The sequence below is a fragment of the Perca fluviatilis genome, chromosome 14, assembly GCF_010015445.1.
Source record: "Perca fluviatilis chromosome 14, GENO_Pfluv_1.0, whole genome shotgun sequence".
In the NCBI taxonomy this organism is placed as follows: Eukaryota; Metazoa; Chordata; class Actinopteri; order Perciformes; family Percidae; genus Perca; species Perca fluviatilis.
Genome location: NC_053125.1, coordinates 36743642 through 36755849, shown reverse-complemented (window position 1 = coordinate 36755849; position 12208 = coordinate 36743642). Strand labels below are relative to the sequence as shown.

The following is a 12208-nucleotide window of genomic DNA, read 5'->3' as shown; positions in this document are numbered from 1 at the left end:
AGGGGGCTGAATAATTTTGCACGCCCAATATTTCAGTTTTTTATTTGTTTAAAAGGTTTGAAATATCCAATGAATTTCGTTCCACTTCATGATTGTGTCCCACTTGTTGTTGATTCTTCACAAAAAATTACAGTTTTATATCTTTATGTTTGAGGCCTGAAATGTGGCAAAAGGTCGAAAAGTTCAAGGGGGCCGAATACTTTCGCAAGGCACTGTACATGTTACCTAGACCTGCAGGTAATACATGTTACCTACATCGACAGACCACGTCTCTTTTTCTTTCTCTCTTTTCCGCTGGGTGGCCTGTTCGCGGTGTGAATACTGTGTCCGGGACAGAGTCTGATAACTTTAGACAACATAGGGAACCAAACGGGAGTGGGACGGGATTCAGGAGTCTTTCTCTCAGGATTTTAGGGGATTCAGGAGTCTTTCTCTCAGGATTTTATAGGACAGGATTTTATTGGGGGGGGGACAGTCACGTGAGTATTTTCGTGGGCTCGGGATGGGATGGGAGAGACATTTGATTCCCATATCACCCTCTACTACGGAGTGCTAATTAATGGCCTATTGGATAGCCACTACACAAGTCTTCTTCAATATGTTCTCTTGAGAGAGCGCGTGGAACAACAATCAAACTTTTTTATGGATAATTTCCCTCTTAAACTACCGGGGGGGTTCTACGGACTCTTATAAAGTATTAAATGTTGATAAATCAAACAAACATTTAAAAAGTGTTGAACCCCATTTTGCATGGTACTCTTACAGTTTGTTTTTAACCATCCTGTTGTCCTCGGGTCTAATCTGACCCATTCTCACAAAGTTTCTACATCAGAAATTTGGCCAAATTGTCAAAAAAGACAATGTGGATGGTTCTGTACATTGCTTTTCACAAGTCAAATAAATAATCAGTTCACTACTTTTATTTATGGATATCCTGAGGTCTTAGTAAATTGGCATAAAATTTAAAATGTGGACAAATTGAAATATTTGGCTGTTACTCTAAAAAAAAAGGACCCTTACCCCCCCAAAAAAAAAAAAAAAAAAAAAAAAAAAAGAGAGAGAGAGAGAGAGAGAGAGAGAGAGAGAGAGAGAGAGAGATTGTCACACCTCTACTCATGTAGCCAACACGTTAACAACACGTTGATTTCATGTAATTCTGAGCCATTTGGTAACTTGCCAACAAACCATTTCTGTATGCCTGGGGTGGTTACTGTAGGATATATTTTGTGTAGAGGCCTTAGAGAAATGAATGACTTTGTCTCTCTGATCTTTTGGGCTGTCAGAATGCCATCTGGTCTGATACAGCTGAAGCGAGTACCAGATCACAAAAAAATTAAGATTCTCATGACCCAGAAGAGTAGAAGACAACAATGGAGTTGTGTGTAAAGTATTTTTCTCAATAGTAAGAAGTGAAAAACTGAGCCAGTAAGTGACCTTGCTTCTCACCGCTTTATATGTCTGCAGAAGATAAGGCATGCACAGTATGCACATCATAAAACATTTAGTAGCAGTGTATGTATTTGATGAACAGAATGCAAGCATAAAGTACCCCAAATAGTGACAAGCTGTCTTTTGGGCCTGGGAGCGGAGAGAATAGGGGTGTATTTCATGGCATTACGCGGCTTTGCTTTAACGATCTCCCTGAGAACCCAAGAGATCTGGAGCATTTCCAGCTGATAGCAGCGTCAAACACCGAATGGAGAAGGAAGAGCTAGAAGAGGATAAAAGAGTGAGGGAAGTGGTGAGACGAGAATTAGACACAGAAAGACTGTTGGAATTAGGGCAAGAGATGATTGTCTTGAATGAAATCTAATTCCTTATGCATAAGCTGTAATACTTGCAATATTGTTAATAAAGATGATTGGGTAACACTTTATAATAACCATCAGTAAAGGTCCCATATGGTTTGTCACGTAGTGGCCCGTGGTACGCTCCATAGGGTTTGTCACGTAGTGGCCCGTGGTACGCTCCATAGGGTTTGTCACGTAGTGGCCCCATGGTACGCTCCATAGGGTTTGTCACGTAGTGGCCCCGTGGTACGCTCCATAGGATTTGTCACATAGTGGCCCCGTGGTACGCTCCATAGGGTTTGTCACATAGTGGCCCCGTGGTACGCTCCATAGGGTTTGTCAAGCGTAGTGGCCCCTGAATGCGCGGCTCCATAGGGTTTGTCACATAGTGGCCCGCTGGTACGCTCCATAGGGTTGTGTCACATAGTGGACACATGGTGGCGCTCCATGGTTTGTCACGTAGTGGCCCGTGGTACACTCCATAGGGTTTGTCTGTAGTGGACACATGGTCGACTCCATAGGGTTTGTCACATGTGAAGTGCACGCTCCATATGGTTTGTCATGTAGTGGACAACATGGTACGCCTATAGGTTTTGTCATTGTGGCCCGTGGTACGCTCCATAGGGTTTTGTCATGTAGTGGGACTGAAGCTCCTAGCCGCTCCGGTTTGTCATGTAGTGGACACATGGTACGCTCCATAGGGTTTGTCACGTAGTGGCCCCGTGGTACGCTCCATATGGTTTGTCATGTAGTGGACACATGGTACGCTCCATAGGATTTGTCACGTAGTGGCGCGGTAAAGTCCGCTTATGGTTTCGCGTGTAGTGGACACATGGTACGTCCATAGGTTTTGTCCACATAGTGGCCCTGTGGTACGCTCCATAGGGTTTGTAACGTAATGGACACATGAATGCGTCTCCATAGGGTTTGTCACGTAGTGGCCCCGGGCGGATACGCTCCATAGGGTTTGTCACATAGTGGACACATGGTTACAATCCATAGGGTTTGTCATGTAGTGGACACATTGGTACGCCCATAAGGTTTGTAACGTAGTGGACACATGGTACAATCCATAGGGTTTGTCATGTTGGGCACATGGTACGCGCTCCTTAGGGTTTGTCACGTAGTGGACACATGGTACAATCCATAGGGTTTGTCATGTAGTGGACACGTGATTACGCTCCATAGGGTTTGTCACGTAGTGGACACATGGTACAATCCATAGGGTTTGTCATGTAGTGGACACATGGTACGCTCCATAGGGTTTGTCACGTAGTGGACACATGGTATGCTCCATAGGGTTTGTCATGTAGTGGACACATGGTACGCTCCATAGGGTTTGTCATGTAGTGGACACGTGGTACGCCCCATAGGGTTTGTAACGTAGTGGACACATGGTATGCTCCACATGTCGAAATATGCACAACTAACATGTGCCAGTGGCACGATAACTGGCCAATGAAACATGATCATTATAGTGTTTCAAGCTCTAATCAAACACAACTAAGCCACACAGCCAACGGACAGGACGCAGGCACCACAGAATAAACTGAATATTGCATGCTTATTGCGACATTTTTGATATAATATTGCGATAACGATAGAGTCGATATATCTTGCACCTAGTTCGGAGGGAGGCAGGGGGCCCTGGAACCTGCTAACACGGGCCTGGGATCACATAGTAGGGATCTGGAGCCTTTTGAATTAATCTGTACTTATTGTGACATTTTCAATATAATATTGCGCAACGTGATATCGCGATAACGATATTAAGTTGATATATCGTGTAACCCTAGACCAGGCTAACAGCCAGGATTTATTAATCCTGGAGCCTTTTCTGTTCACTTTTCTGTTCACATCAGGGCTTTTACCTTATTCAGGTATGCACCGAATCCAGGATTCGGCTTCTGATGCGGCTGAATGCAATGCAGTAAGCTGTGAGAAAGTGGACATGGAACTGGTGAGCAGAACAAGTTGTTGTTTGGCAGAACTTTCAGTCAAAAGAAGGCCATTCAAGTCCAGCTACATGTTCAATCTGCAATGCCGATTTGTCTCGTGGTGGCAAGGTATCATGGGAAAATTACATTTAAATGTGACCTTTTTCTTTTGTCTCTTTTTAAGATTGATTCTCTCAAGATGAAATAAAAGGGGAGCTTGAAACTATTGTGTGACAGAAATGACCGAAAAATGTATAGAGTTCACTGAGAACTATCTCTCAGCACATTCTGTTCCCAAGGCAGATAGAGCTAAAACAGGAACTTCACCTTGGGGGAGATAGTGGGCTAAAGGAGGAGAAGAAGTCAGATGAAATCAGATATTTCTGTTATTTAGACTGTCTGCTAATATTGCTGAGTCATGCTTATCAAGAAAGGGTGTACCTTGTATTCTGAAGTGTATAAAAACACAGTGCATTCATTTGTTGAAAGACGTTTCCACACTGTACTGATGTGCTTTGTGAAATTGTTATTCCTGCTTGCAAGTATACAATAAAATACAAAGACCAAACTTGGTTTCAGTTCTCAACTCTCTTATTTATGTTTCACTCTCAAAAACACTATGCTGCAAAAGAAACTTCCCCAACAAAGGACTCTAAAGAATACACAACATGGCCGCTGTTACAACATTTGGTATGAAACATCCGAAAGAATACGAGTTGTGCGTGAAGGAATCTCCAGACAGCAGCCAGAATGCAGCAACTTCAGCTACAGCAAAGGAAGGACAGTCACCGTTTACTTCATTCATGTGTTTACTGGGTTCATGGACTGAGGATGGGGGGAGGATTTGGTATTTGGTTTTGGCAGAATCTTAACCAGTGGATTCGGTATTCAGCCGAACCCCAAAAATCTGGATTTGGTGAATCCCTAACCTTATTATTATTATTATTATTAGCCTATATTAAAATACAACAGGTAAATATTGCTGTCCTGTTATTATTTTAACATTGTGACCATTGCTGGATTTCAGGACAAGAGAGGAATGGAGGAGGGCAACCAGAACCAGGAGCAGCGGAGCAACATGGTCCCCAGGAGACAAGCCGCAGACTGGGACTCTGATACCAACAAGGTCCCCAGGAGACCAGCAGCAGACTCAGACTCTGATAGCAGCGATGTTCAGGTCAGTGTTCAGGACACAACAACCACTCTAAAGAAACCAGGAAGAGAGTCAAGGCTCTGTGGATCATCTGGTAATTCTGTTGTTAGAAATCAATTATGGAGAAAGGAAGTTGTAGGAGCCCATTGAAGTTATTGAGTAAATGTCTATAATATACATTCTGACCACTAGGGTGTAGTATAGGATATATAATATAAAATATTCATGTGACAGTCATTGGTGCTGTTATATTGCTTTTTATGAAGACACTTTATAATAATAATAACAGTTGTTGAGATCATTAGAAAAGGCTGATAGTGTTTAATGAAGTCAGTAAAGAAGGATAATATTAAAGTCCTATACATGTGTTTCTATAATTTTTCTAACAACGACAGACTGGTCAGAGACACAATACATCTTTTTAGATGATTTATTAGGGCCCAAGCGCCAACAACGGCAAAGGCCCTTTTTGAGGGGCTTAACATATTTAAAAACTCACCAAAATTTGCGGTGGCATCAAGTCTCCTGAACATTTACGTATTTTAAGGGTTTTGGGAATAGGCACACCGAAATGGCTCGCTAGCGCCCCCTAGAAAGAAACAAATTTTAGCTCCTGCTGTACATTCAATGTAGACTAATGAAACTTGGTACACATATGTAGCATGTCAAGACGTACAAACAAAGTCATTGGAGCCATACCCTAAACCCAACAGGAAGTCCGCCATTTTGAATTGAAAGTTCGAAATTAATGCCATTTCCATGTCATACTTTAATGAACTAGAGAGTTCATCTGATCAACTTCAAATTTGGTCTGTGCCATCTTAAGACCTTAAAGATGAAAAGGTATTAAAAGAAAAACGTTTCATCATAGGTAACTACAGTAACTAGGAAAGGACAACTAGCCAGTCAGAGGCAGAGTATGAGGGCGTGCCCTCACAGTACCTAGGTTAGGACTACTAGCCAGTCAGAAGCAGAGTATGAGGGCGTTCCCTGACAGTACCTAGGTAAGGACTACTAGCCAGTCAGAAGCAGAGTATGAGGGTGTGCCCTGACAGTACCTAGGTAAGGACTACTAGCCAGTCAGAAGCAGAGTATGAGGGTGTGTCCTGACAGTACCTAGGTAAGGACTACTAGCCAGTCCGAAGTAGAGTACGAAGGTGTGCTACGCTAGCAGCTAGGCGACCATTATAACGTGTGTTACAAAGTAACGAGGGTTTGTTTCTGAAGGAAAGGCTGGACTACAATAGAGCTGTTTGGAGCAGTTTGTGAACAGTGTTTTCTGTTGGAGATGGTAAGTCCCTTTGGGGGGGGACTTTGGGCTTTTTTACTTTCTAAACCTATTACATGGACAAAAAAGATATATAACACAATAAAGGAAAGGGAAACAGCATAATATGAGCACTTTAAGGCAAGGAGTAGGTTACAACTGTTAATTTGTGCAAATGATTAGTAGCCTAACTCCTTGAATGGTATGATTATGATTTTTTCAGACCAGTGGTAAGTAAATGTCTAGTTTTAGGGTTCTTACACATTCATGCTGTCCGAGATAATTTTACAACTTGCCTGAAAAATGTAGAATATTTTGGAACTCTCGAAAAATTATAAAGAGTACATTTGCTTCCATAATAGCATGTCTGCAACCTGCACGTTTTCCTTCATTTTGTCATAAATTATTGTATGAAGAGTTAAAATTGTGAGACCAAGTCTAGGGTTTAAAGATGTTTTTTCACTAACTCTCTCTCTCTTCCTCTCTCTCTTTGTCTGTTGCTATAGAAACGGAGAGGAAGAATAGGACCCAAATGTCACCACTGTCAACACTGTGACAAATCCTTCACATCATCTGCATATTTAAAGATTCATCAGAGAATTCACACTGGAGACAAGCCTTACAGCTGTGACCAATGTGGGGCAGCTTTCATACAACAGAATACCCTAAAAAAACATCAACGCATTCACACTGGAGATAAACCATACAGTTGTGATCAATGTGGGAAAACGTTTTCTCATAGTAGTACCCTAAATCAACATCAACATATTCACACTGGATATAAACCTTACAGCTGTGATCAATGTGGGAAAACGTTTTCTAGGAGTGGTAACCTTAAAAGACACCAGCGCATTCACACTGGAGATAAACCTCACCGCTGTGATCTGTGTGAGAAAATGTTCATAACTCTAGAAGAGGCTGGAAGCCACCGACGTGTTCACACCAGAGAGACGCCGTACTGGTGTGAACAATGTGGGAAAATGTTTTCTCACAATAGTCATCTTATAACACACAAGCGCATCCACACTGGTGAGAAGCCGTACAGCTGTGATCAATGTGGGGCAGCTTTTTCTGAGAGTAGTACCCTTAAATCTCACCAGCGCATTCACACTGGACAGAAGCCGTACTGGTGTGAACAATGCGGAAAAAAGTTTTCTCATAGTAGTCACCTTAAAACTCACCAGCGCCTTCACACTGGAGAGAAGCCGTACTCATGTGAACAATGTGGGAAAAGTTTTTCTCAGAATAGTAACCTTAAAGCTCACCAGCGCCTTCACACTGCCTCGTAGTGAACATGTTTCAGAGCCGAGCTGTTTCCTCCTGCCTCCTCCTCATGCCCTGATAGCTGAGTTGTTATATTCTGATCTTCTCTCCACATTGAAGGCTGACCAGCAGTAACTTTATTTTCTGAACAGTATGTACACTACTGGTCAAATGTTTTGGAACACCCCAATATTTCCAGGTTTTAATTGAAATTCATGCAGTTCAATGTCTTATTGTACTCTGAAATGAAAGAATAGAACAAATAAATAATTTAAGTTAAAAAAGAAATCATGGAATCAATTTATAATCAACCAAAATGTATTCTAAATATTGAACTCATCAAAGTAGCCCCCTTTGGCAGATATAACAGCTGAACACACTCGTGGCATTCTTTCTACAATGTTGAGAGAAAATGCCGCACACTGACCATTACGCAAGCAATAATTTATTTAGAAAAATACAACGTTTCGGTCCCAGACCTTCATCAGGTAAATTCACACATTCACCTCAACCATAGCCTAAAATAGTTTGGTTGACTAATCAGGACCAATCGAGTCCAGCCGTTGAATGACGTCATCCATTCACAAAAGTGGCACTCCCATCACAAACTTTGAAGGCAGAAAAAAGTAAGTACCACTCAATACGGGGGCATTTGTGTTCAAGATACAGTGAAATATGAGGCAGAAATTCTTGCACAGCTTTCTAATAAGAAATTTTATAAGCGACTAAAATCGGACCCGACTAATACTTATCAAAAGGAAGTGCGGAACTATTTAGAAAAAGGTAGAGAAAATAATTGGATATCAAAAGCTCAGTTTCCATCCATCCATCCATCCATCCAGTTTTAATTCCTTTATTGCCAGCACCCAATACGCCCTGTTTTCTATACACTTCCAAAAGTGTACAAATCCTTGACTGACCCCCCAGGTCGTCCAATAGTGGCCCAGATTGATTCCCTATTGGCTCCTTTGTCTGAGTTTGTTGACTGGTACATTAAGCCCTGTGTGCATACATTACCGGCTTATATAAAAGATACCACTGACTTCATTAATAAGATCTCGAGTGTAACTGATTTACCTAATGAAGTCATTCTAGTCACACTAGATATTGCTAGTCTCTACACAAACATACCGCACGATTGTGACCTGGAAGCTTTGGACTTTTATTTAAAAGACCGGGACAACACGGTTATTCCACCCAATGAGTTTTTAAACGACCTAACTGCTTTTGTGATGAAGAAAAACTATTTTATGTTTAATGGGGATTTTTATCTACAGGTGTCTGGTACAAGTATGGGATCCATTTGTGCTCCCAATTACGCAAATTTGTTTGTGGTTTTTTTTGAAAAAAACTTTGTCATGAATGTTGAAAAAAACACACATTTGTCCAGAATTTGGAAATGGTACAGATATATTGATGACGTATTTTGTCTGTATCAAGGCACTACTGATGAACTACTCGATTTTATTGCTTTACTGAACAGTTTTGATGATAATTTGAAGTTCACGATAGACTGAAGCCAGGAGAGGGTTCATTTTTTGGACATGTGGGTTTTTAAAAAGAATGGTTCACTGTCTACTAAATTATATCGAAAAGAGACTGATAAAAACACCCTTCTTTTGGCGAGTAGTTTTCACCCCAACCCACTAAAAAGAGGTTTACCAAAAAGCCAATTCTTTAGACTCAGAAGAATATGCGAGACTACTGAGGATTATATGGAAAAAGCAAATGAGATGAAAGACAGATTTGTACAGCGAGGCTATCCAATGGAATGGGTTGATAAAGCTTACAAAACAGCCCTGAATAAACCTTGGTCATACTTGCTAAAGAAAAACAAGAAAAAAGAAAAGCGTTTTTCTGTCACTTGTATCACCACTTACTCTCCTCTCTCACATACCATACGTCCTGTTTTTAAAAAACATTGGCATATTTTAAAATCGGATCCTGAACTTTCACATGTTGTGAATGATCTGCCGCTCTTTGTATATAAACGCGAGAAGAATCTCAGAGATCTTCTAGTTCACGCTGATTTTGCGAGATACAAGCCAAGAAGAGCTTCGCAAAGATTATTAAGCCCATTACCGCATACACTGTTGGAGGTTTGTTGTGGAGGAAAAGGTGAGTGTGCACAATGCAACAACACCTATAAGACACAGAACTTTCGCCATCCTCACAACAACAAGATTTTTCCAATTAAGAGTGTCATCACTTGTGCCTCCACTCATATAGTGTACATTTTGATGTGTCCATGTGGTCTGGTGTATGTAGGCAAGACCATAAGGCAGTTAAAACAACGCATTAACGAACATAAGAGTTCTATTTGTAGAAACGACCGGGATTACCCGGTTGCGATACACTTTAATGATTATAAGCATGACATCTCATCACTGCGCTTTTGTGGTATTGAACAAGTCAGTCTTCCAAAAAGAGGGGGCAATCATGACTAACATTGCTACTAAAAACACGTGAGGCATATTGGATATTCACTTTGCAGACGCTATCGCCAAAAGGTCTTAATGATGAATTTAATCTCAACATTATGTTGGGCTAATTTGATATTGATATATATGTCCTTTTTTACCTCCTTTTCTTACTAGTTATTATTTACTAGTTCTTTTTCTTTATTAGTCTATCCTCCGTAAACTTCCTATTGTACATGAGAACATGGACTGTTACAATATAGTCTAATTAGTGTGATGATCCTCTTTTGAATGGACTATGTCCTCCTTGATTAAGTGTAGAAAAATATTGGGCTATGACAATGTACTGATCATCCATTGTTTTCAAGTCTATTGAGTGGTACTTACTTTTTTCTGCCTTCAAAGTTTGTGATGGGAGTGCCACGTTTGTGAATGGATGACGTCATTCAACGGCTGGACTCGATTGGTCCTGATTAGTCAACCAAACTATTTTAGGCTATGGTTGAGGTGAATGTGTGAATTTACCTGATGAAGGTCTGGGACCGAAACGTTGTCTTTTTCTAAATAAATTATTGCTTGCGTAATGGTCAGTGTGCGGGATTTTCTCTCAACAATTTTTGATCTGTTACCTTTGATCATATCCTACGCACCTGCCCGACCAAAGAGGTGTGCAAAAAAGTTTTCTCACATTGCACATTCTTTCTACAATGGAAATCAAATATTCTTCATAAAGTTCTTCCCAACTCTGTTGCAGAAGTTCCCATAAATGTGTGGCACTTGTAGGTTGCTTTGCTTTCACTTTTCTGTCCAGTTCATCCCAAACCAGTTCAATGGGGTTTAAGTCTGGGGACTGTGCGGGCCACTCCATGTTTTTAAGCTTACCATCTTGTTCTTTTTTGCTAAGGTAGTTCTGGCATAGCTTGGACTTATGTTTTGGGTCATTATCTTGCTGTAGGATGAACCCCTGACCAACTAGGCCCATACCAGAGGGTACTGCATGGCGCTGGAGAATGCTGTGGTAGCCGTTTTGGTTCAGGGTGCCTTTCACGCTGTACAAATCACCAACCATGGATCCAGTAAAACAGCCCCAGACCATCACGCTTCCTCCTCCATGTTTGACAGTTGATGTCACTCACTGAGGAACCATCCTTTCACCTACTCAACGGCGTACAAAAATCCTGCGTGATGAACCAAACCGATTTTCTTATTCTGACGTCTTAGCAATGGCTTTCTTGCTTCAACTCGACCTATCAAACCTGCAGCTCCAAGTCTTCTCTTTACAGTTGAAACTGAGACTTCTTATTACGACCACTATTAAGCTGTGCTTGAAGCTGTTGTCCTGTGAGCCGCCTATCACACAAGCTGTTGACTCTCAGAAACTTGTCTTCTGATTCTGTTGTGGCTTTGGGTCTGCCAGACCTCTTCCTGTCAGAGTTTCCCCCAGTTTCTAAGTGCCTTTTGATGGTGAAGAATACTGTACTCACTGACACCTTGACTTTCTTCACAATTTCTCTGTAGGAAAGACCAACATTCTTAAGTGTTATGATGGTCTGTCTCTCTGCCATTGTTAATTGCCTTTTTCCCGCCATTTTTATAGCAACACACTACTTTCTGCAGTACAATACTGTTCACAAGGGTATGGTACCACGTTGTGTTCCAACAATGCTTTTATACAAACAGAGGGGGTTGTAAGTAATCCAGACCAGTGTGAACACCTGTGGGAATTGGTAGCACCAACTTTCAAAGCTTGATCAACCTCCATTGCTGCAAAACAGCTTTACGTTGTTAACCCATTTCTTGTTCCCTGAAAAAGGCCTTGTTGTAAACTCCTGAAATGTACATTATTTTTCAGTTTTGGGTAACCTTACTTTTTTTTTAACCTCAGGCAGTTCACCACTTACCTTTGTAACATTTCAAGCTATTCATTGGACTTGAACTGCTAAGATTTCAATAAAAAACTGGTTTTTGACCAGTAGTGTATGCTATCCTGGCTACCACTACATATTACGCTTCCTCCATTTGAAGGAATAGTCCTGTTAGTGGGTCAGATAATGTTCTCCTGTCTCTTACTTATACTATTACTGGTTAATCCCAGAATAACAGCACATGTTGGGATGTTGTTATTTCTCCTTTTCATTACGACGATCAGATTTTAAAGTGGATTTCTGAGTGGAGTCCGGTTAGAAGTGGGCCAAAGGCTGTTTCTCCTCATTCAGTTTGTTTGAATGATAACATACTGAGAACTATTTAGTACAAGTGGTGTAAGAGGCCTACAGATCAACACTCACAGTTCAGAATGCGTACACACCGCAGATTAATTGGAAAGAGTAGCCATGATAGTGTTCACGTGAACGTAGCATGTTAAAAGCAGTTTTATG

At 41.1% G+C, this 12208-nt stretch overlaps 1 protein-coding gene across 1 annotated transcript; it reads left to right on the top strand.

The window, feature by feature from the left end:
• The first annotated feature begins 4780 nt into the window (after positions 1-4780).
• Positions 4781-7538, top strand: LOC120572829 (zinc finger protein 239-like). Its single transcript, XM_039822301.1, has 2 exons — positions 4781-4904; positions 6654-7538. The coding sequence occupies exons 1-2, from the start codon at positions 4806-4808 to the stop codon at positions 7434-7436; spliced, it is 882 nt and encodes a 293-aa protein (XP_039678235.1). The 5' UTR covers positions 4781-4805; the 3' UTR covers positions 7437-7538.
• Positions 7539-12208: the final 4670 nt, after the last annotated feature.